Source organism: Sceloporus undulatus, chromosome 4 (assembly GCF_019175285.1).
Source record: "Sceloporus undulatus isolate JIND9_A2432 ecotype Alabama chromosome 4, SceUnd_v1.1, whole genome shotgun sequence".
Classification (NCBI taxonomy): domain Eukaryota; kingdom Metazoa; phylum Chordata; class Lepidosauria; order Squamata; family Phrynosomatidae; genus Sceloporus; species Sceloporus undulatus.
This window is the reverse complement of record NC_056525.1, coordinates 144,409,459-144,436,023: the sequence shown is the minus strand read 5'-3', so window position 1 is coordinate 144,436,023 and position 26,565 is coordinate 144,409,459. Positions and strand designations below refer to the sequence as shown.

The 26,565-nt window shown below is 38.9% G+C and overlaps 1 protein-coding gene across 1 annotated transcript in view; it reads left to right on the top strand.

The window, feature by feature from the left end:
- Nucleotides 1–26,565, top strand: part of GABBR2 (gamma-aminobutyric acid type B receptor subunit 2) — a 356,015-nt gene that overhangs the window by 237,209 nt on the left and 92,241 nt on the right. Inside the window, 1 exon segment of the mRNA XM_042464922.1 lies at nucleotides 163–285. Coding sequence (XP_042320856.1) covers nucleotides 163–285 — 123 coding nt within the window.

The following is a 26,565-nucleotide window of genomic DNA, read 5'->3' as shown; positions in this document are numbered from 1 at the left end:
ATAACTTTTTCTAGTCTTCCAGTATTATGGAGATCCTTTCTATGCATAATTAAAAAGCCTTCTTAGAAGTGTTGTATATTTATGGCACTTAAGAAAAGCTTCATAGCACTCTCAGAGTTAAATGAGAATGCCCTCCTATACTCTCTCTCTTTTTCTCCTTAGATCATTAAAGACCAGAAATTGATGGTGATAGTTGGAGGGATGCTGCTGATAGATCTTTGCATCTTGATTTGCTGGCAAGTTGTTGATCCCTTGCAGAGGACAGTGGAAAAATACAACATGGAGGTACGTTATTGAAGTGGCTAATATTTTCCCATTTGTTGCTTGAGATTGCAATGTAATGAATGAAAAATATTAGAAGAAGCCAGGCATAGGGTTTTTTAATTTTTACTTTTTAGTGGACTGTAACGGAAAAAAATATTTATGACAAAGAAAAATTGCATTTGCAATCTAAATACAGTCTTGCATCTCTGCTGTGCTTCAGAGGTTTTAGATGCAGTAATATTGTAAACACAAGGGAGCTCTCTGCTAACAGTCTATAAGAGATGGTGTTGCAATAAATAATAGATTTTTAGACTCCATTAGCAGAATTCATGAGGAACTGATGCAAGCTAGACATAAAATAAAGACTTAAAATAGTCATCTATTCAAAAGATCACTATATCCAGAGCTAAGCTTTCAGTGCTCTTGTGGATCTTTAGGTATTGTAATGCCAGTATCTGTTATTTTACTCAGCCTATTTCATTTATGCACTAGTTCTGAACTAATGGCATTCCAAAAAAAAGGTCATCCTGGAAATGCAAAGGTCAGAGATGACAGGATTCATAACATGCTCTTTGACTAATCAGACTTTTTAGCTGTGTGCGATAAGCTTTACAGAAAGAAGAACTTACAAAGCAAGAGGTCTTGAAAATAGGAGGAACCATCACATTGTTTACTGAAAGTTCTGTGTATGCAATTGCTGAATATATAAAAATACTTGTATCAAAACGAAGTATGTTGGATGCATTAATCCAAAATGAAATTTCTGTTGCATACTGTTTTCCTATTGGTAATGGGGGGGGGGACTGTTCAGGTTTTTCTCTCCCCGTTATTGTGAGTGGAACTGCTTTTGCATCATTGCAAAAGTAGCATGATTTAGCTGGATTTGATTTATAGGGAATACACACATTGGAGCAGCAGCCTTTGCTAAGATCTGAAACAAGCTTGCTTAGGTTTTGAGAGCCTCTAGTAATGGTTATGGGAGATGATGGCTGTTTCGATGCTTACAAATGGCTGTGACACAATCTGAGAGTCTAAATGGTGTTCTCTGAATGACAGCTCAGATTGTTGATTTGAGAATTTGGGTAAAAAATGTGTGAGATATTATTCAAAAACTTTTTCTAGGGTTGATGTGGAAGTCAGATACTGCTTATGAATTTCGTTTGTCTGTACCTAACGTTTCTATAATGTTGACTGCAACCATGGCTCTAGTTTTCTCATGGAGAGATCACCAACTACTGTGTTCTTGTGGGTCAGTTCTCCAGGCAATGGTCCAGTAGCAACAACATCTGGAGAGTCACATAATCCCCACCCCTCTTGTATTGCCATAGTTTCATAACAGAGCAACATGCTTTGCCTGGAGAAGGTTATTTAGTTGGGAAGGCATGCATCAGAGGTCATCTGGGGATTTGGGTGTTAGAGGACCTGTCCAGGTGGTGAATTCCCCCCCCCCCCAACATAGATACAGTGCCTAGATCTGGTGGGCCTGTGATGGACGATATTAAAAGCAAGAGTAGAATTGTTGCCCAGCAGTAATGGAGCCACTGGTCACACCTAGCCAGAGTCAAGGATTGGCTTTGCCCCATAGGACCATTGTTTTGTGGGGCTCTTGCTGCTCATCAGGCAGGATCTTGTGTTTACTCCTTGATGTTAATAATAATAGGTTTTATTTATATACCGCCCAATCACTGGGAATCCAAACGGTTTATAAACCTTGCTCCAGATGCCTCTATCTTCAGAGGTCAGGTCTGTGGTCAGAAATAGACTTCTTATTTGCACAGTGGCACTATATTTTCAAAACACTCTCTCTGAAGCCACCTGTACAACTGATTCTGCTGTCCTTTAGATTGTTTTTTAAATCAGTGATGGTGCTTTAGAACAGTAATGGATTGTGGTTTTTTTTTTTACCATGGTCTCTTTTGACATCATCATGTAGCTAAATCTACATGTCATATTTTATTTATTTTAAAAACGTTATCTTTGATATCCTGTTGGATTTTACTGTTTGCTTTTATAAGTTTGTTGACTTAGAGGTTTCATGACAGAAAGAATAAGAAATAAATAAGAAATGTGTCTTTTTAGAAAATGAAAACTTCCCACATGGCATCAATTTAGACATCATTCCATGTGGACACAGGAGGGATGCTCTTATTTGTACCATCGTCAAGCATGGTGAGAATAATGTCTGAACATCTGTGCAGTTCCAAGTCAGTTAATGCCTGCAGAGCATTTTCCAGGCAAACATTTCTGTACAGGAGGCTACACAGAAAGTAAGGATTTCTGAAATACAGTCAGCATTTACATGGCTGCATGCGTGGCTGTTTCCTAGATTTAGCAACATGATGATGTCACTGCAGGCAAGTGATTTCAGCAGGGAGCAAAGGCACGAGTAAGTGATATAAATAAACAAACATTTTTGTAAGATGCTCATCAAAATAATAATAAACAAGGAGGATTTTTAACCACCAAAATATATATTAAAATTTTACTGTCTTTTCTGCCTAGCCGTATGTGGTATTGGAGACATCTCAGTTAGCATTAAACAAATTGTGTTTTTAATGTTTTCACACCTGTGTATAGGTGCTATTGCTACATGACAGCAGAAAGTCTGTTTAAAAATTCAGAATGGCTCTCCTCCTTTAATCTTTTTTTGCACTTAATATGTGACCCTCAGCTACTGTTTTTTCCTCTTGTTTCCAGTTTTTCTCTTTTCACCTTACTTTGGTTTGACAGTATACATATTTGTGTATCTGTTTGTATTTTTGCAACTATCCTTCTACACACACAAGATTTTTTCCCCCAAAATGGGAGCATGCATTATTAGCACACCTTGGTTTCTCTTAAACCTTTTTGTAGATCATCTTACTGTTATCTATTTTATGGTTTGTATGTACAGTGCTGTGCATATCTACAGCACTATATAAATAAAGCATAATAATAATAATAATAATAATAATAATAATTATTATTATTATTATTATTATTATTATTATTATTATTATTATTTCTGCCTTGTTGGCTTGTTGATATGATCCCAGAATACATTCTGAAAACATAAAATGGGCCAACCTTTTTAAAGCTAAGCAAGTCTGAGTCTTGGGGAATCCTAAATTTTGAGTTCTGCTGTTGAAGATGTACAGGATCACACAAGATGAATAAATAATATCAGCACTGATTAAAATAATCACTCTGCAAATCTTGTAGTTATACATGCAAGACTTCAGTAGAGCTGGGGAACTTCTGGCTTGCAATGTATTTTGGAATACATTTCCCACTGTCCTGTAGTATAGTGACTGAAACTTTTGGGAGCCAAAGTCCAAAACATCTGGAGGGCCAAAATTTCTCCTCCCCTGATTTGGGAATGTATCCAGATGCAGGATTATACTCAAGGTTATAATTCTGGAAGAACTCAGAAAATATGTAGGATTTGGTTCACAATGAGATCCTGAAAATATATGGTTTTATTTTTATATACCGTATATACTTGACTATAAGTCAACCTCATGTATAAGTCAAAGGCAGATTTGGGGCCAAAATGATGGATTTTGATATGACCCATGGATAACTCAAGGGTAAAACTTAGAGGCATGTAACAAAGGATCTAAAGGATGAAGCAAAGAAAAACAATGCCAAAGAGCTTGCAAAATTCCAGCAGGATTAACTGTTTTTGCTCAGCCTAAAGCAGCCTTCTCCAAATAGTGGGGTGGGCCCCCGGGGGGGCATGAGGCTCCATAAAGGGGGGCGTGAGGCTCTGTTATGCAGAGGTGTACTATAACAATTGTTATAGACAAATGATACTATTTACATTCCAGTTCCGTGACGGGGGGCGCAAAATGGTTTTCTTCTTCCTTGGGGGGGGGCATGACAGAAAATAATTGAGAAGCACTGGCCTAAAGGAAGGTGCTCCCAGGACAGTTTATGTTCTTATCTTTCACCAGAGAGTTGTTCCTTTTTTATATCTAACAGTTAAAGTACATCACTTACATTGACCCATGAATACGTCGACTCAGGTTTTTCTGGTCCATTTTTTGACTAAAATTTCTAGACTTATACATGAGTATATACAGTATTCATTTTTAAGGCAACAAATATACTCATCTGAAAATATGTGAGCATTGCCTTCTCAAATCATGAGACTTAGGAAAGCCACATACCATCCATGCTTTCGGTGTGGACAAGGCAGAGGGCAGGCAATCAGAAACAAGCTGTCACTCAGCTCAGACTGAAGCTAATCTATGGTGGCACAATTTCTTTTTTTGCACAACTCTGCTTTGTCATCTTTTTCAATTAATGGCATTTTATAATTAAATATTTTTATTTCATTATTTAAATTTGCTTTTCTTTTGGAAGCACCTAGGATGCATGAATAAACTCATCTACTAAAATATAAAATATAAAAACCAATTCTCTAATGCTAGTTGACAAGTGGAGGCTGATTATTTGTAAAGCACCTACACAGGGACGTAGCCAGGATTTTAGGAAGGGGGGGTCCAGACTAAGTACCACCATTATAATGAGGCTTGGGTACAGCAGCGCAGCAGCACACTCCATTCATTTTTCTGATGGAAGGGGGGGTTCCGGACCCCAAGATCCCCCCCCCCTTTGCTACGTCCCTGACCTATAACAACTAGATCCTGTGTGTTAATCGAAAGAAAAACACATAGGCTTCACTTTGGGTTAGATAAAGACTGGACACTTAGAGGAAGAAAAACAGAGGGAGAATAATGTAACCAGGCTGAAGATAGATCAATCTCATTCAAGCCAGGATGATATTCCCTTGCCATTGTTCTTGCTTGGGGCAAGTGTACTTGTACTTAAAAGTGTGTCAACCATATATGGACCTGGTGTACATCATAATTTCAACCTCTGTGTTTTCTGTGACTTGCATGTCGTTGTTTTAAATTGTACAAAGGGACCTGGTAGGGACACTGGAGAACAAGATATAGTAATTAATGGTGAAAGGTTGGTGTTCTGAGCTATTCCCTTCTCCGTCTTTTGAAGTATTGCTGGTTTAGCTACACAGATTTTAAGGTCAGGAGGGACCATTGAAATAATCTGTTCTGATGTGTTGCATAACATTCAGAAATTTAATTTCCTTTACTTATTACCGTATCAAGGCCACTTAATCATATTTCTATAAGATATATCTTTTTAAAGGCCAGTTACTCAGAATGATCTGGGCTTCTTCCCAAGCTGGATTCTTATTCATACAACTGGAGATACCTTAAATATACTGGGATTTATGAAAAGAAATTCAGCAGCCTACCTTGAGTATATTTGCTCAGTGTACAATTCCACTGAACCCAGTTTAACATCTTCCTACTAAGTATACTAAAGACCACAATAGGCAATCAATGGGCATAATCCATTGTGAGTACCAAATAGAATACTACTCTACTTGGAGCTCTTGGATTTAATGACCTCTACCATTTCAAATTTCTGTAGAGATGTGGAATGAATGTTTAAATGCTCTTCTTGTAAAATATGCTCTATGCTTGCCTGCCAAGGAAAAGTTTGCAGGTTGATGGAAAGTTTCATTCTCCTTTTTTTTCAATTGCATAAGATAAATTGATCTTCATATGTTTTTTTTGTAGCATTGTTTAAATGTTTAATATACATGCAAACTTGGTTATTGTTGCATTGCTGGAATATGTTACAAGACTCCTTTGTATTTTCTTGTTTAATTTAATCTTAGCTTTGTGCTTCAAATGCAAAACAGTCATGAACCACCATTCCTTTTGCTTTCTTTTACTAGAAATTTGGGGTGCATCATTCTTATTTGAGGGAGCAGTGTCTTCATTTTGCCTCCACCCATTGCTAAACTCCGAAGCCAACAGTTTTTGTATCTAAACAGAATGGGTATTGAAGAACATTTTTAAAAGCAGTCTGAACTGTCAGTAATTCTATGCATTTCTTTGGATACTCTCCCAATCACTGGAAAAAAATGGTTCTCTTGAAATACCAATGAATTAATGTGACCATATGATCAAAAACATTGTCAAATGTTACTTGCAAATAATGGATTTTCAGGCATCTAGATTAGACACATATTGTTTTAGAAAATGGTCATTTATAGTTTTAGATATTCCCAAGGATGTTTTTATTAATGACTACATGAGACCTCAGTTATGAATTATAGATAGCTGTTTTAGGAATAGTTCATTCTGCTCTGCAATTTGTATTGCTCATCCTCACCAGAGTTCCAGTTAACTGGCTCTTCAGAGAGAGCAAACATTGCCGTCATCCAGTTTCGCCTTTGGCTTTTTTGCTCCAATTTGTTGCTTTCATACCAAGTTAATCAAAGTGCAGCAAATTCAACCATCAGAAATTTACAAGCCAACACACTGCAGTGACTACCAGTAGTGAAGATATTAAGCATCCTTACACTGAGTCAGGCCATGGGGTTCATCTACCTCAGACTGACAGTGACCCACCAAAGTCTTAGAACGAGGTGTTTCTCCAGCTTGATTCTGTGTGCTTCTGAATACTGTAGTTTTTGTCAAGTACTTAACCAGATTTTTTTCTGTATAGTTCTGCTGCTAATATTAAACAATATTATCTTGCCTGCTATTCCTTATGATCACACTGTAGAAATAATGTCTTCCCTCCATCTGAAGTATTGACCAGCCTAAGCAATAGGGCCTTCTCAGTGATGGTGCCCAGATAATGGGGCATCTTCCAATGAGAAATTCAGCTAGCTGATGTTTATATTACTTCAAAAAACAAAAGGGAACTTTTAGGGTTAGACACGCTTTTCAGTAATATATTTACAGTTCATATCTGTTGCTGCTATCTTGGGCCGTATATAATTAGATTATAGTTTAATGTTGTGTATGTAGTAGGCTTTTTCATGTTTTCCATTGTGTAGTCTGGTAATGAGCAGATAATTGCAGTAATTTGAAATCTTCTAATCTGTCTTTAGATATTGACCAGCATTGATGTCCTATCCCAGAAAGCACTATTTTCTCTTGTCTTCTCTCCTCTAGTCTGATTCCCACCCCATAATCAAATGAAATTTTATGCCAATTCAACATATTTGGTCATAGATATAATTTTGTCTAATTTTTTTTCCGGGAGGATCTCTGCATATCATGGGGTTCCCCGAGCCTGTTGCTATCTCTCTTGCATGTTGTTGGTGCTATTCTGGCCAGAAATAGATACACATGTTGAATGAGTTTGTTATTAATATATATAATGATAGATAGGTGAAGGACAGCGAACATAGGCAACATGCCATTCAGATATTGATTGAAGTGTAAGTGCTGTCAAAGCTGTGCTAAAAATGTCCAGAGAAGAAAGGGAATGGCATTTTAGATGCTTAATGAAAGTAACTTGATCCCAAGCCAAAATATCTGGTTTTTCAAAGAGTAAATAATCTAAAATTAATGGATCTGGTGAAGTGGACTGGAATCTACACAAGCTTCTACTAGAGACTTCTTTTTCTCAGTGTCTCTTCAAGGCATTTTACAGCATTCCTTTATATCTTTTTATGCTACAGTTAATGGGTAGAGCAAAAGGATGTTTTGAACAATATTGAAAAGAACATGGAAATTCCAAAATTGATTCAGAAAGCCTGTGGCCAAGCAGTTGGCTGATTGGTTCAAACAGAAAATGTGTGATTTTACCATCTCCTTATGGCTTTATGTCTCTGACATAAATTATGTCTAGTCACAATGCTGTAATGAAATGTGGCTAAAGTACATGTCTGCACAACTCTTGAAGGTACAGGAACCTTGTTAGAGTCTAGAGCAGGATAGAGAAAACTTCCCAGTCATAGTACAGAAGCTTAGATCAGAAGTTTCTGTACTAAACCAGTGTCTGATGCCAGTAATGGCCTGGATGAGAGTGAACAAATCAAAATTTAATCCAGACAAGACACAGATTCTTCTGGTCAGTTGAAAGGCAGATCAGGGAATAGAAAATCAACCTGTGTTGGGTGGGGTTACACTCCCCCTGAAATCTCAGGTGCACATCTTCACTGTGCTTGTGGACTCGTTTCTGAGCCTGGATGCCCAGGTTTCAGCTGTGTCCAGGAGTGCATTTGCACAGTTAAAATTAGTGCACCCACTACACCTGTTCCTTGAGAAGTTAGATCTAGCTATGGTGACACATGCCTAGATTACATCCCATTTGCACTACTGTAATGTGTTCTATGTGAGACTGTCTTTGGAAACTGTCCAGAAACTTCAGTTGGTTCAAAATGTTGTGGCCAGGCTGTTGCCCAGGGCTAGGTAAAGGCATACTGAGAGTTTTTATATAAATTGTACAGTTGCCCCTCTGTTTCGGTGGACTTGAGATCCGCAACCCTTTCTTACTCGCAAGAAGCAAACAGAAGGGATTAAAATGGGGCAGGCAGCCCCATTCAAGTCTGTGGGGCTTGAATATGTGCAAAATTCCATTTTCGTGGGGGGAGGATCTGGAAGGGTCCCCTGCGAAAACGGAGAGCTGACTGTATTGTGTTTTTTAAGGTGAGTAGACTGCCTTGGGTCCCATGCTGGGAGAAAGGTGGGATCTAAAATAAATAAATAAATAAATAAATAAATACACCTTGCCTGCACAGGCACACAGTACAGAACCCACTTCATTGGAGTGAGAACAACTCTCAGTTGGTTTTTGCAGGCACCACTACCACCTTCAGGATTCAGCCAGAAGTACTGGCTGAGAGTGATTCAGCTCCTTCCATAGACAGAGGAGGAAGAGTGAAACTGGATCCTAGGCTAGAGCACTGACAGGCCAAGCCCTACCCAACACATTATTGGGGACCCCATGACATCACCCAGCCAACAGATGATGGGGATGGTGGAAATTTTGCCCCTGCTTTGGATATAGTTCCCCAGCCTTGGCAGAGATGTTGGACTGACTAATCTTGTTTTACCAAGTTTCCTGCTGTAATCAGTTGTGTCACTAGGGAGATGCAGGCCACACACCAGGTAACACTGCTGCTCCTCAAACATCTGCCTTTGGGCAGGAACAGTTAGTGGCGTTCACCTGTGTCCCTTTAAAATGCTGAAGATATGGTATGAGTGGAATTGAAGAGAAAGGAGAGGCCCCATATTTTAAATGTGAAGATTTAATTTTTTAAAAAAATTACATTTTACCAACTTTTCACTCAACCATATGAAACTATGTATACATAAATGTATTTAGGCTGTGCATATGATATTGTATTTTAAATGTATAATTTAAATTTTGCTAGTTGTTTATGTCACAGCTATTACCACTACATTCCATAATATACAGGAACTACAATTAATGAATAACATCAGTACAAAAAGCATTACTAAGGGTTTAGTATGGTGTGGTGTGGGAAGAGGTCAGTGGGGGGGGGGGGATGATACCATGAGTTACCACACCAGGTGACGCCAAACCTAGTGACACCACTGGGCTGTAATTATATTCTTATAGTCTTATTTCTCTTCTTTGCTAAAATTTTATTTCCCTATGTTTCCTGAGATACCCACCATCTTTTTTTAAATTACATTTTCTTTAGCCACCCTGCCCTTTGATCAGGGACCCTTTCACACTACACAATTATAGCACCATGATTCCACTGGCTGCATCATATGGAATCCTAGAATCTGCAGTATGGTAAGGCACTAGAAGTCTCTGGTTGAGAATTCTAAATGCCTCTCCCTAAACTGCAAATTTGAGAGTTTCATAGGATGTGCCTATAAAGTGCCATAACTGTGTAGTGTTAAAAGGGACTAGGTGTTCTGCTGTTGTTCTTTTCCCTCCCCAGCCTAAACTGCAGCCCTTCTTTACAGCCTACTCTTCTCTTCACTATTGCATTTCCAGTGCCCTTCCCCTTCACTCACTTTTACCTTAGGTTCCTCTGTCTCCTTGCCCATTGGAAGTTCTGCATCCTTCCTTGAGCCAACTTCACCAAATTAACCCCATTCACCAGGAAGAAGAAGGCTGGGCTGCTCCCTCCTCAACCACGATAATCATCATCTATATAAATAAAACTATAAATGTTTGTTTGTTCAAAATCTTAAATCTCCTAAAGTTCTTCACTGATTACTTTGAAATTTTGACACAATGTTCTATTTGAATAAACGCATGTTTTTATATACATATTTTTTTTAAAAAAAATTTTTTTTGGAAAAACAGTGCCATCCGTTGGATGTAACAGCAACACACGCTATAGTAAATATTCAATCGCCGTTTGCAATCACCATCAACAAAGCTCGGGCCCAATCTTTAGAATTGTGCGGTTTACATCTAGACACAGATTGCTTCTCACATGGACAATTATATGTTAGTGTTCTAGAATTGGCAAACCAGACAATCTCTATAAATACACAGACACTGGAACAACAAAAAATATTGTATACCCACAAGCATTGTGAAATTAAGTATTTCAGAAACGCGCACTTTCTCTTTTCTTTCTTTTCCATTTAACCAGACTGAGCCACAGCAACGCATGGCCGGGTACAGCTAGTTTAGTGGACTCTTGTTATACGCTGGGGTTTGGTTCCAAGAGCACCTGTGGATAACAAAATCTGTGGATGCTCAAGTCTCATTAAATATAAGGACATAGCAAAATGGTGTCCCTTATAAAAAATGGAAAATCGAGGTTTGATATTTGAAATGTATACTTTTTTAACATTTTAAACTGTGGATAGATGCTTGAATCTGTGTATAAAAAATCTGTACATAAGAAGGGCCAACTGTAATAAATATTTATTTGTATCCCACCTCTCCCTTTTGAGGCTCGAGGCAGATAACAGCAAGATAATACTATTACAGAAGATAATAACAAGCAAAACAATACCCCACTATGCATTATAGGGATAGTTTTGAAGCAAGACACCTAGGCTCTCTACACATAACATGCATCATCAGGTTCCATACTGTAGGAAGAGTCTACATTTCTTGAGCAGAGTGGTGTCTTTAGACTTTCTCTTGAACAAGTGGATGAGGACAGGTGCTGGAGGGGAGCAGGGATTCAGGAACAGGATTGTGATTGCTGGTGCAGCCCCAGTCTTCTGCTGAGCATGATTATTTATTCTGTGATACAGATTTTTTTTATCTCCCTGTTCCTTAGCTTTTCTCCATTCTAGGTTCTCACATTCTAAACTTGGGCCACAAATCCCTGACTATCTCTGTGAGGTTTTGATCCTGAGCAGGCTGAGCATGACTTCTTTGTAGGAGTTGAACTGCAAATATTCTAATATCTTTACCCATTGAGTCGCCTGAATGTTCATAAATTGGTATTCTATGTCGTTGCGTGAGCTCAGCCAATTAGTAGCACTGCAGTACATAGAGCAGATATGGCACAGAGAACACGACAAATTGAATGATATTGTGTTTGGATTAAGATGTTTTGGCAAATCAGTGTTGCTGGGTTTTCTTTTAAAAAAAATATTATTATGGCAGCGTGCACGTGTTACCGTGTATGTAAATTAAAATTGAAATAACAAGTAACATATAGCCCCAACACAAACATGCACACACTATTTAAATTGTCCTTGCTCGACAATTCAATCAGCTAACAGCTGGATTAGAGGCAACTTTATGAAAGGAGAGTGCATTATGAAATGAAGCATGTAACTGGTTGAGGTACTTTGTGAGGGTGCTCTGCTCACCGTGGGCCAGAGCTTGTTAGTCTGTTGGTTCTTTGAATGCTGTTACATCCCTCCGCATCCTCTGTGTATTTAAAAATATGTGCATTGAATTCTTCTTTGAATCCCTGTCACCCTTGTAGGAGCCAAATGTGTCTGCACGGTAGAATGCACTTGCAAAGGCAGCCATTCTCCAGCTCAGGAGAGAGGCAGGCAGCCAGGAGCTGAAAGTGAGAGCTGTCCGTTTCAGCTGCTGCTCCTGCCTGCTGGCTACAGCCAGCTGTTGCATGGCGGGTGAAACTGGAGGTTCGGTCTTGCTCCTGTTAAAGGCCCTTGCTGGCAAAACCCGCAGCTGCTTGAACAGGAGCTGGCTAAGGCCCATTTCAAAGTGATGTTCCACCTGCTTATAAAAATAATAACTTTCTGATTATTTCTGATATTTTTAAAAACATTTTAAAAAAAAACATCAGTTTCTAAGGAAACAGATGACATTGTGATAACTGGAAGCCAGCAGTAGAAGCTGACTCAGCTGGTGGCCAGTTTTGTTTCAGTTTCTATGGAAACAGCTTTGAAATAGGCATAAATAAACTCACAAAATGCAGACAGTTATAAAATGGATGGACATGTGCCTTTTCCCAGTCACTTATCTGGGCTCTCTCTCCCTCACCAGGCATTGCCTTGGACTCATCAAACTGGCATAAGATCATAGTTTTTCAAGCACAGTTTATGCTCTCCACGAATGGTCAGCACTGGGTCATTTTAGGAGAAGGCGTGTGTGAAATGGCGTAGCTGCAGCCTGCCCCAATGAAATCAATAGCAGTTCCACGATTTTCTGTAACAAGTGAGGGTTTATGCTCACAATAACTGTATGTGAGTTGATTCGTCTTCTGAGAGCAACATTGCCAGAGTCCTTGTGACTCATTATAAAGAAAGGAAGCACCTTAAACTTAGCAGTACGATTGGTTCATCTAATTCAGTACTATTTGCACTTATTGGCAGTGGTTCTATAGGGTTCCAGACTGAATTCTTCCCAGTCCTTACCTGGAGATATGAGAGGTTGAACCTGGGACTATTTGGGAGCTGGAGGGCACTCTTAAATGTAAGCTTCAGCCAAGAAAACTGATACTCACCACTCCAGTCTGTAGATAGGATTGTTGAAGTGCTCTCTTGCAGTTAGGGACCATGAAGATGGAAGGAGAATCACTTTTGCATTGTCTTCCAGTTTTAATCTCAGAGATATCTGTATGCAGAGAAGCATTTATAGTTGTGTATTTTTTTTAATGACAATACATTTAAATGGTGGTACATTTATGTGAGGAGAAATTTTCTGCTCCCTGACTTAATCAAATATACCCCCCCCCCATAATTATTGTCTCACTTGAATCATCTCCATTAATGAGCTTATGGGCAATGTTTATAAATACAAAACTCAATTAGTAAATTGACCTTGGCTGTGAAGTGATGATGTGCTAATTTTCATCTTTTCATCTTAAAATGTCAGCAAATTGCTTTAATTTGACCTAGGTTGAACTGAATTGGCCGCTTTTGAGAGGCAGTTTGGGAATTCTGCTGCTTTTAGGTACCCTCACCTGACTTCAGGGGAGAAAAACACTACAGTCGGCCCTCCACATTTGCAGCTTTCACGTTCACGGTTTTGATTATTTGTGAGGTCATGGCCACATGCGTGTGCACTCCTTCTCCTCCTTCCTTCCGGGCTTTTCCCCTTCAGAGGAAAAAGCCCAAGACAGAGAAGCCGGGAAGCTTGCACACACCAACCTTTTTGGGGAAGGCAGCTAACCTGCTGGGAAAGGGGTGAAGGAATCAATCCTCTTCACCCTTTTCCCAGTGGGATAGCTGCCTTCCCCAGGCAAGTATCCCAACGGCAAAAAGGGGGAGAATAATCAATCCCCTGTGCCTTTCCCAGTGGGATAGCTGCCTGGGAAGACAGCTATTACACCAGGAAAGAGGAAGGGACCCAGTTAAAGGGACAGGAAGGCAGGAGAAGTTGAGGAGAGCACACACCTGCTCCTCTTCCCATGGCCACCTGCCCTTTTAACTGGCTTCTTTGTGGGGGTGTTATTTGTGATTTTTCCACATTTGTGGGGCTCTTGCACTCCTAACCCCTGTGAGTGTGGCAGGCCAAATGTAGTTTTGGTAAAGAGTCTTTTGACAAGTTACAGGATACAACCAGTAGATTCATGTTTTGCAAACAATATTTGACTACTCTTAGTCCCTTTATTTGTGCATTGTTTGTTATCCTTCCTCTGACTTACATGGAAAAAAAACCCCTTAACCAACAGACAGAGAATCTTCTCTATTTTGAATCTGGGTATAGTGGAGCACTCTTGACCATATCACTCCAGAACGTAAGTAGGGGATGCATGTTTGAATTCTGCCCAGTTAGAAAATCAGCATATGAGATGGAGCCTTCTTTTTAATTACATTTCTCTTTCCTAGAAGGTGAGGTTGTTGTTGTTGTTTTAAAAACATTGAAGAATGTGCATTCAACTATGTAGTTCTTCAACTGCAGCCTTACAAGGTTCAATCCCCAGAGGGCCCTACTGTGTGATTATTCTGAAAATGTCGACCAAATGTTGGTTAAAGGCATGGATACCAGAATTCTCCTTATTGATGATGGGAATTAAAAGACAGGCTACCAGTAGCTCATATATCTGACAGCTGATCACATGAATATGGATTCTTGCCAGATCAGGAGAGGGGAACATTTTAGATTGGAGCAGGTATGTTGTCTGTCACAAAATCCTTCAGGGGCTGTCGATGTTGGTGTTTGAAGTCACAATGTATACATTCCCATTTGTACACATATAGGAGATTATTGCACACAAAATCCGTGCTGGGATAGACTGAGGGCTGTAACTGTTGGCAGCAGATCTTATCGTACTGCCTAGTGCCTGGGCAGTAGGCAGCCCGTATCTGGGCTTCTCTGCAGCTTTTCACAAACAGTAAATCCCATTCTTGAAAAGTTACTGGAGAATCCTGGGTTGGATACGGGCTGCCTATTGCCTAGGCACCAGGCAGTGTGATAAGATTAGTTCCAGATGGTTATAACCCGCGTCTATCCCGTCACGGACTTTGCATGCGATAATCTCTATATTGAATCACACTGGGGGTGGAGAGACTTTCACCTTGATCAAGATTGTGGGTGGGGTGAGCGATTTTTGGAAAAACTCAGTCTTGGCCTCTTTCCAGTAAAACTACTGCCAGGGAAACCACTGTGGGAGGCAGGGAGGAACCTATCTTCATTCTCTACACCTGAGGATCCCAGTGTAGGAAAGACTATTATTCTTCCACTACTGTAAGCAGCAGAGAAATGACATTCTTCATAATTCAGATATGAAAGCAGTGCGCTGGGTTTACTGGTTTGGGGGGGGGGAGCTCTTTCAGGCACCAACTCTCTATGTGACTTTAGAGGCTGAAAGTTTTAAAAACGGAAAATTAACCAAAGTGACTCCATGTGAAAATGAAATAGAGGGGAAGAAATCAGGTCAAAGACAGGATGATTTTTCAGCAAAAACAATTTATTTTAAATTCAGAAAAATATAGTGGCAGAAACCAACAGAACAATCTATACTCAATGCAAGATGTTTCTCAAAGTAAAATAGGGGGAAATGGCATGGAATCTAAAACCCTTCTCCTGATCAATCAAAGGAGGGTAGAGGGTGTAGCTAAGTTTAAGGGACTGCACACATGGATTTTCTCTCCCTCCACTATGAAGAGGAGTCTGAATGACAGAGTGGTGTAAGGTAAAGAAGCAGGTCTCAGAAAGAGCCTCTCCCTCTCTGTCTCTGTATTTAGCCTGTTCTTAACTTGGGGACTGTCTCGTAAAGTGAAGGAAATACCTCTGGGTGGGGGAAAACATGACCTCAATGTTGTTCTATGGAGGGTTCAGAAAACAAAAATATGTGCTTAAAGTGATGAGTGCAGTGCTTGTGCCTCTGTGCCCCACAGATAATACTGTTTGAAGGTACTTGTATATTTTCTCCATGGAGTGAGTAACAGCTCTAGGGGTGGAGGGAGTATCAAAATATGGCAGGAAGAAAAGAGTTGAATCATACTACCGATCTGAACTGGATTCCCTGTTTGTTCTTCATTTTAGAAACACTCCTACAGGTGACTCTGGCTGAAGAAATAATCCACTTTAACTGTCATTGTTCAATGTTATGGAATTTTAGGAATTCTAATTTTTTGTGGCACCAGAATTCTTTGATGGAGATGACTAAATATCTCACAAAATAACAATTCCCAGAAAGAATTCCATAGCATTGAGCTGTGACAGTTAAACAGTGTCAAACTGGATTATTTCTGCAGTGCAAATACAGCCTTTGTCATAGATTTTCCAATATTATAGCTTGTTTGGCACTTAGTTACCGAATTAACAAAGAGAAATAGAGCAATTGTTTTATTCTTTCAAAATGCTTTGTAAACATGCCACCTTTGGGTAATAAATCATAGATAAATGGTGCTTCATGAGCTATCCAATATGCTGTTTGCAATAGTACAAGCTAATGAATATAACGCCTGTTGCCATTTCTCACTGAAAGATGAACATTACCTTCGTCTGTCCAGATGCAAATGGCTAAGACAGAGGAAAAAGAAATGCCACAGCTATCACTGCATCTTTCTTCAAATGGTTCATTTGCCTTGAGCTTTTGGATTTCATAGTAATGAAGATGAAAGATTGATTGGCTCACTGCTGACCTACTTTGAAGAAATGAAAGAGCAGGTGGCTGGCTTCGAACTGACACTGAGAGCTGTATGAAAAGTCAGTGGAAGAGATGTCTGAGTGGAAGTTGCTCTTAGCACACAAAGCTTTTTCCAATACAGAATAATTTACACATGTTACCTTTTAAAAGTAAACTGCACTTATTTCTTGTTTGCTTACTTACGCTAATAGTTCTCATTTCTGGTTTCTGTAAACATGTTTTGGTTTCTGCTTAAGCAGATAGTTTATTAAACTGTTTCCATTAATGCACCAGGGAGCTCTAAAAGCTTAATAATCCCAACATCCTGAACATCTTGTATAAATATTGGCAGAAATGTATTGTAATTGCAACATGTTTAATCTTTGTATAGAAAGGCACATCTTTGTCCAGGTACAAAATTAGTATGTTCCTGCCACTCTCTCTTTCTCTATTTTTATATACCACGAGACATCCAACAACACACAGTGAGCAGCTGTTTTCCATTTACTGTTTCTTTTCTCTTTTTCATAGTCTCCTGTAAGGGAAAAAAAGCTAAAAATTACTCCTTTATCCTGTAACAATATGTTCTCCCAGTTTGCAGCAAAAGAAGCTCCCATTGAGCACTTCCAACAGGAGTGTCCTAGTATCATTCCTGAAGAATCTTCCCAACTGCTAACAGACTAATGATTTTTCCTGACCGTCCAGCTCAATAAAAGACGCCTGGGTTGGACAGGCTGGCCCAGGTGGCATCACTGCTAAACTTCAGGACACAGGCTAGATATTTTTTTCTTGAGTTTTCCCAAAGAGCCGAGTCTTTTTGGCCTCTCACAGGACATGTACAAGTTAAGATGGACAACAACAAACTATTTGGCATGAGTTTAGTGAGGTTTGATTACTTGTCTCCCTCCACATGTGAATTCTTGCATGTGTCTTGCATCTAATACTAGCCAATGCAGGAGGTTTCAGGAACAAGCAATGTTCTGAAGATATTTTGTTTCCCCAGAGACCTTCCTTGACTTTATCTCCCAAAGAAATCAGCTCATGGAGCGCCATGGGACACGACAAGAATATTTCATCCAAAATTGGCTCCCGTCAATGCAACCAGGGAAGTTATTTTTTCTCACTAGCATGCCTGCCTGTCAGAACCTTATTACCATAAGTACTTAACAGCCCAGAGAATATTACTGAAAGATTACCATATGCAGTGTTGGCAGCTCTTGTGAAGTTGTTGTTAGCAACTTGATTTTGATTCTGCTGCACAAGTTCTGATGAAAGCATGATTAACCTTCATGCAACTGTGGAGAGGCAAAGATGGAACCCAAGTCCCACCCAGTCTTCCACACTGCATTTCAGACAACAGATGATATCTTTGAGTCAAACTTCAGTGGCTATATCATGTAGCGGTAATACAAAAGTCTACAATTTGGCTGTCACTTCCCTGCCACCAGTTCTCTAGCCAGATTAGAATATTGCAACAATAGAAGCAGTTTGGCTAATGATATGAAAACAAATACTTTGATTTTTCTTGATCAAGGCTGCCTAATTTCCAAACTTGTCAAGTGGTTATAAAGCTTGGTATCATCTCTTCTTGGAAAAGCCTAGAGGTTGTTGCTTTGGATACACCAACGCATAGGTGGCCAACCTACAACAAAAGTGGTACCAGTAGCACAAACAACAGCACTCTGTGGCACACCTAGATAGGATTGCTCCCTTTCTCATTCCAACCAGCTGCCTACTCTGGAGCACAGTAGACTAGATCAGTAGACCACAAAAAGCTGGGCTATAAATGCAAAGCTTTGAGCTTGTACTGTGGCTCAAAAATTCCATATCGTGATCACCAGTATAGTTAATTAGGAAGTTCACTTATCAGTAATGGTCAGCAATGTTGGTTCTGCTTGATACCCATATCACAAACAGAGATATATTTGATCCATGCAGATAAATACTTCTTAAATAGCACAGTTTAAACCTGTATTCAGTAGCTGCAAGTTGGTATGTCTACCACATACCTTCAACATAGACTCAAGCTAGAGTCTTTTCCTGGACATGCTATGTTTGGAGGGGGGTATATGCAGAAAGTATTGGTCTTTATAGAATTATTCAGATGAGCAGGTTCCGCAGTATCAACTCATAGATGCTTAGTATAGTCTGTAGTGATTCAGTATCAGGATGAATTCACCATTGAAGCTGGTTATTTTAAAGTGTAATAAATAAATAAATAAATAAGAATGTTATATGTGATTTCTCTCAATCCCTGATAGACTTTGTAAATTTCATGAAACTCCCCCATACATTGGACTGGATCAGATCTGGTCCATGAAATGTTCTAGATTAGATCCACTTCTATAATCGAACTAATCCTTGTTCTGTAATCTGTGAGGAGGTGTTCTAACACACACATGCATACGTCCAGAGTGCAGGTGCACAACTGTACCTTGGAGGTGCAGAAACAAACGGGAAGGTTTGCTTCATTGTTGCTAATTTTCAAATTCCCATAAAACACCAGGGGCTTTCCCTTAATTATGGATCTTTTAATGAAGGCAATTTGTCAAATGGATAAGGATGGATTTTAGTAGAGTCTTTAATACTGTAGGTTTTGCTGAGCATAATTAGTATGGAAACATGTTTTTTTTTAATCTATGGTGTTCTAATTATGTAGCAGTATCTCTGGGAATGAGGAAAGTCACAGATTCAGGTTTCACCCACACTGATAATCAAATTTGTGCTGTGATTATGAAGTACTAATCAGGCGTGATTCTGTATCATTTGCTAGCAGCTGAAATAGTATGATGAAGGCAAGTCTATGACATGTTGAAATATACTTGACATTTCTTTAAGGGCAGTTAGCTTTTTTCCTCTACGGAGAGTTCTTGGAAAATGTGTTTTAAGGCTACTTTAGTGGACCAGGGTTGTCATAATTCTGGCAATGGATGTGGGATTTTATATGTTTCATTCCAGTCTGAAAGTTGGAAGCATGATTTTCAGTACCTGATTAGTTTAGGCATTAATCCAGCCAAAGTTAAGCACACATACATCCTTTTGACTTAAACAGGAGAATTAGACACATGCTTGAATCAATCAATGGGACTTAAATATGCTTAGCTTTAGTTGGGTCACATGCATTGATAGCTTTTATAATATCCAAAATATTGTGAGGATGCAATAGGCATACTTGCATAAATTACACAATCTTGAATAAAGATTTTGGATTTTCCGTAACAACCATGTTCTTTTATAAAAAAGTGTGTTCTTGTGCAGTGCGTACACTGAGTTATTGTTTTGAATAACATGTGAATATGGTGCAGTGCTTTCAGTATTGCACTGTGACTCTGGAGACCAGGGTTCGAGTCCCTGGCTCAGCCATGAAAACCCACTAAGATGACCTTGGGCAACCCACACTCTCTCAGCCTCAGAGGATGAAAATGACAAACCCCTCTGAAGAAACTGGCCAAGAAAACCCTATGATAAGTTCGCTTTTGGGTCACCATAAGTCAAAAACAACTTGAAGGCACCCAACACACATACAGTACACATTCTTTCATCCTAATTCCTACATTGTAAATGTCTGCTTCACTAAGACTGAAACCCAATCCAAACATTTGTGCAAAACTATTTTTCTTTGTCCAGTATCACTGCTACTTCTTTAATATTCTCACCTCACCCCTCCTCATGGTTCTTAATGCTTCTTTCACTTTCCTGGGTTAGTCTTAGATGTGACACCAAGCAGTGATCAGGCAGTGCAGAGGAACACATCACAAGTCTTTTTATCCAATCAGATTTTTCTATGTGATCCTGTCACTGAGACCAAGTAAAACCATCTGAGAGTAAGAGGTTGTGTAGTTAATACAATCAATCAATTAGTAGTTTATTATGGTCATAGATAACAGTCAAAGATAACAGATTTGAGTAGTTAATTCAAATGTGTGGGTCAAAGTTTTTCACAAGTATGAGAGGTTCAAGAAAAATAGGCTCATGATCATGGAAATGTTTGTGAAAACGGATCTGTTGTTTTATCTGATTTAGTATATGCATGTATACTAAAGGTTTAGGGTAAGCTAGTGTGCTGTCAGCATTAAAGACAGACAGGAGGAGTAACATGTTGACATTTTCTCATATCTTCTATGTCCTGTGTGCCTGTCCAGTGACAGAGTTTGCTGCTTTAATTCTTAACATAAGATCTGAAAATTAAAAGAGGTGATAATCATATAGTATGTGAACTCAACATTTATATTTGAACACAGCCACTTGTGAAAGCTTCTTCATTACGAATTTTGTGCAGTTTTGATTACCAGTTCATGATTTATAGATTTATGAGCAGTAGAATTCATGAAACATGTCATAATAGACTAAAGTTTGTGAAATCTATTTGTGCTTTTCCCCTTTAGTATTTGCATTCTTACTCACATGCTTTGCCTGTTTGTCTAACTCCTTCAAGTGAACAGAAACTGTAGCTTCTTCCTTTGATGTGCATCCCTTTTGGTTAGGAGATCATCAATTATTTAGAATTTCCAAGCCCTTAGAGCCCAACACTTTGAACATAACAGTATAAATAAAGCATACTGAAGATCACTGTTTTAAAATAGGTCACAGTTTTCAAAAGACCTTTAGCCATCAAATGCTTGAAAAAGCAGGGAAATCCTTCCTTAATTAATCTGCATGTGTTAGTTGTGCTATGAAGTTGCCTTGAAAAACCCTAGCAAGTGCAACGTCTCCCATTTATGTATCTTATCTTGGGTAATCTTTTCTGGGAACAGCTCTTTATAACTGAAATCAATTGTTATTAATCACAGGCTCAGAATTTAAATGGTTTTGCTAGAAAAAGAGAGTCCAGTGGCACTATTCCTTGAAAAATAGTGTGCCATTAATATTTTAACATCTCAATTTTATCTTGAAATGAGCAATATTTAATATAAACAGTGAGTGTGAATATTAAATGTATCCACTGTAGTTTTCCAATTTTGTTATTTTATCCTTTGTTGATGTTCTCCTCAGTGTTATATTGGTGTTCAGAACAAGTGGCTCTGCTTCAACATGGAGAAAAGTGACTAGCAAGGTGCCACAGGTGCCACAGAATTCAAAATGACCTTAACAGATTAGAAAGCTGGTCCAGAATTAACAAAATGAATTTCAACAGGAAGAAGTGTAAGATGCTACACTTGGTCAATGAAAAATGACATCCATAAATATAGGATGGGTGTCACCTAGCTTGACAACATTACATGCGAAAGGTATCTAAGCGTCCTAGTAGACTAAAAGCTGAGTATCAGTCAACAATGTGATGTGACAGCTAAAAAAGCCAATGCAATACTAGGCTGCATCAGTAGGAGTATGGTGTATAGATCAAGAGAAGGAATTGGACAATTCTATTCTGTTTTGGTCAGACCTTACCTGGAATACTGTGCCCAGTTCTGTGCATCACAATTCAAGAGGGATATTGACCTCCCTTTCCCCCCTGTTGCTGTAACTGGCCTGTTACAGACTGCCAAAATAAAGCTGTTTTGGGTCTCTTTGGAGGTATGCTGTTTAAATGATGCATGGGTCCTAAGAATCTGGAAACTGTACCAAAGCTGCACTCCAGTGCTTAGGAATGGAGTATGGCTTTGGCGCGACCTCTGGATTCTTAGGACCCATGCATCATTTAAATAGCATACTTCCAAAGAGACCCGAAGCAACTTTATTTTGGCAGTCTGTAGCAGGCCAATGTTTTGTTCATGTGTTTTCAAGATCTTGATGTCACAATAATCCTATGAAGTTTGAAGGGAAGTGATTGGTCCAAGGTCTCGTACTAAGCTTTAGGGCTGAGTTGGGATTTAAACCTGAGTTTCCCCGTAATAATCAGCATACCACTCTGAATCTCAAATGTTTGCTGCTGTGTTCTAGTATTGCATGATAACATTAGAGTATCTGCTCCTTGTCTGTTCCTACCTATCACCTGCCTGAAGTTTTTGATTATTTTTTAGCATCTGAACCGTCTTAATTTTGAAAGGGCATATGAAAAGTGGATGATTATAATATTGCTTAGCACCTTAGCATTAATGCACCATATTTTCTGAGCGTTCTGAGCATGTCATGGGCACTCAAACTCTTTATTATAACCCTAACAAAAGGTTGTTAACAATATTCACATATTGCAGAAGAATGTTGCGTAGAGTGGTCTTAGTGACAGCAGATTGCCCAAGAGTGTTCAACAAGTTCATATGACAGAGGTGACATTTGAACCAAAATTAGCTCAACTCAGCCTATTAATCACTGCATTACAGTAGCTTATCTTGTGTCTGTAGGCACAGATAATTCCGACAGTTCTGGTCTATTGAATTCGGTCTGATTTTTTTCCCCTTGGTTTCCCAAGGGAATTGGATTGTGTAAAGTCATAGTTTTCAAGCTATATACCAAGGAACTGCTTGGGGTTCCATGGGATCAGTGGCACGCATGGTTTATGGAAATACATTTGGTTTAGTTCCTTTCAGTGTGCCGCCCCAGGGAGATCTGGGTGTCTTTTGCTGTGCATATAGCCTTATGTAGAGTGAAAGCAAGGCTCACCCTGGCCAGTCACATAGCATTGGAAAGAGTGTTTAATCTATTCTAGAAATCTGTCTTTACAGCATGTCCTTTGTAGGGGACATAAAGGAGATCTTTGGGAGACAACCACAAGTGGAAAATGTTTCCTAAAGGTGAAACATTTCAAAACTATGGGAGTAAGTCAGAGCTATGAAATGTTATTATGTGGACTACAACTCCCAGAATCCTCAGCATGCAGCTTGCTAGGTTCTGGGAGTTGTCCAAAATGTTATTCTTCCAAGCTCTGGGAAGTAAATGTATGGACATAGGAAGACTTCTGTTGAGAGAAAGGGTGAATACAGCAGAAGTCCCAATAAGATTCCAGCTAAAGACAGAGTATTTACTCGTGCACACAAGGAAGGGCAGTTGCATTTTTTTACTTATATTAAAACAAATACAAAATGGTTAGTTGGCAGTTTCTTGCATTTCAGAAGCCAGATTTTATTAAATTCATCATTTAAATCAAACAGAATTCTTCCCTTCCCTGGTATTGCTATACTCTTATGCTACTTTAAAAAAAGTCACTTTTTTATTCTACAGCTCTTAGAATCTCCCAACTTTGTGGGCCGGTGAAGCTGTATCATTTTACATGGGCCCTGGCCAGGGTGGCTGGTGGATTCTGGTAGTTGTAGTCCATTAAAAAAATTACTTCTGAACTTAACAGAAATTTAAAAAGGCATTTGTAACAAACTTGTAATGGCATGTAGAAAAACAGAAATCTGGTATTACTGTTCAATTTTTTTTTTGTCATCTAATTTAAAATGCGGGAAATATTGGACAGGAGAAAGAGCTACAGTGATGTATAACGATGACCATAAATTCGGTCATATTTATAGTTTTCTCTATCTTACCATTAAGTTAAAAAGGGTGAAAATATTATACAGAAAACATTGTCCTTCGTGATTTGTGTATCTTTCTTGTATTTAGAAAGGTACAGAACTATGCTTCTGTGTATCCTTTATGCCTTTCATTCAAGCACACTTAGCAAAGAAGTTCTAAGTGTACAGCTGAGGTAAATAAGCTATTTTAAATCCTTGTTTGCAAGTATCTGAAAAAGCTGGTATACTAATTCTCTGGGTTGTTGTTCATTTTTATTTCTCAGAAAACACCGAATGACAATAAAAGTTGATTGGGCTTGCTTTTTGGTTTAACATATTTAGAGCAATCTTTACAGCACTATGTTAAAATGGATTAACAATTGGCTGATTGTTATATCTGATCCAAATGGTTTTAAGGGATAATGTTGGCATGTTTCAGGTTGATTCCCAGTACTGGCAACTTGCTTTTCAGAAAAGTAGAACAACTAATTAGCAAACAAGCTAGTAAGAAAGGTAGAAATAAGCAAAACTGATGGGGACAAAGCACTTGATGAATGAGGATTGAATTGCTGGCTAGACTGAGCGTAATCATATGATGTTTGTGTAGTGTTATCTAAAAACTATTTTTCATTAACTTGTTCCAACAGTTGTATGGTAGGTGTCCAAAAGGGTACACACACTCAAACATTCACTTAATACAGTTCATCTCCAAATAGGCCACATTCTGTATTGGCTCATATTTTATTTTGTTGCTGTAGTGCTATAGCACAGCGCCTAATCCTGAAAGAGCACTAACATGATTTTTGAAGTGAGCAGGACTTACCTGGCACTGTAACAGCTAGAGCGAAAATTTGTGCCACAGATTTAAACTTGGTTAATAGTAGAAAAGCTTTGATAAATTATTTGTTGAAAATCAATGGAGGATGGAATGATAGAATCAGAAGCATTTCTGAAGCATCTTGTTGAAAACCAGTTTAAATATTATGACAGAAATGAATTAGTAAAAGAAGTCTTGACTATAATTTTGGTTCTTAATACTATATCTTCGAATGACACTAAAAGATAGGTGAGCCTATAAATAAATACTGTAATATGTTAGTTGCCCTCCCCCTAGGAATGATGACACAGGACAACAGAATTGGGGTAAAACTGGCCACAACTTTACTAAGAAACAAGAATTTGCAATGCAATTTGCAATGCAGCAGCAAATGGGATAAGTAGGCCATGGTTAATCCAATCCTCCTCTAGGCAGAAATTCTCTAACTGAACAACACAGACTTCCTCTGCAATTCTTCATTGCCTAATTCCTGTGAAGGGAAAATAGGGACCCAGGCAATCCATTCAAATGTTGGTGCTCCAGAGGTTGGGTTCTAGCGAAGGCATAGGAACTCCCTCTCCTTACGCCTCAAGCGAGGTGGCACTGGGCTGGTTGTAGGCAATGCTCCTTCACATTTCAGTGCTCCACACATCCTGTCAGTTGTGACAAAGCAGCAAAATTCAAATAGTAAGGGGCACTGGTACAGGGGTTCTCCCTCCTTTCTGATGTGTGGTAGGTCCCAACTCATAGGCACATCCTCCTTCAGATAGATATCTTTTTGGATGTTCTGTAGTGGTATAATGTGACATTATGCACACCTAATGCTGCTATCAATCCAGACTTCACTCAGACAAGATGGGTGGAAAATGTCCAGTTCTGGAAAATACATAACATTTCTTGAAGGCTTCAGTGTATCTAACAGCTATTCCAGTCTATGCAAAGCCAATTATTTTCATTAATTAACAATGCATCTGTTTGATATGAAGATTCCTGATTATATCTTCAACACAGGCTAATCCTGAAGCTATTGGTTTTGATCTTGTGTGAACTTTGCTCACTAAATAAGGATTGAGATGTAAGAACTGTAGCACTCTTGTCTATCAACTTGTTAGTAAATATTACTAGCAATCACAAAATGCATGCACAGATCTACATTAATATCCTCTTCTGTGGGTACAAAGGTTAATTTCTCAAAGATTTGAGCTCATGCTATCTAGAATCACCTCTGTATGGCTAATTTTACTTTTGTTGCTATGGTGCAGCAGCCAGAGAAGCAGAAAAATGCAAGCAATGAAGCTTACAAGTAGTTTCTCGAGGGACTGAGGAACTGAGTATGGTAAACGAGTAACAGATCAAACGTGGAGCCTAGCCTAATTCACAGAACTGGGGAGAGTGGAGAGGAACAACAGAGGCATGATTATAAATAGTCAAAGAAATCAGTGCTCCTGTTGTCATTATTTCAGTAATATCTTCATGTGCATTGCTCTTTTTACCAGGATGCACATTTAAGATGGCTTTGTGCAGTGGCAACAAAATATGTGAGATGTAAGCCAAGAATCTCTGGGTTAGTTCCTGTCTCGATCTCACACTTACTAGGTAGCTTTAGAAAAACCAAACCTCCCTCAGTGTCAAGAGTCAGCAGCTGCTTCTGTCCTACTAAGTTGTTTAAAGGTTTACAGAGATAATGTGCATCCCATAAAAATCCTGGATTTTTTAAACGTTTGTCTTGGGTCATACGATTAATGGGACAATTTGACCCTCTGTATTTTAATCTTCACATTTACAAACATTTTTATCACAGACTGGAAAGATGATTGAGCCTATAAAGTGTAGATAAAGGAGGA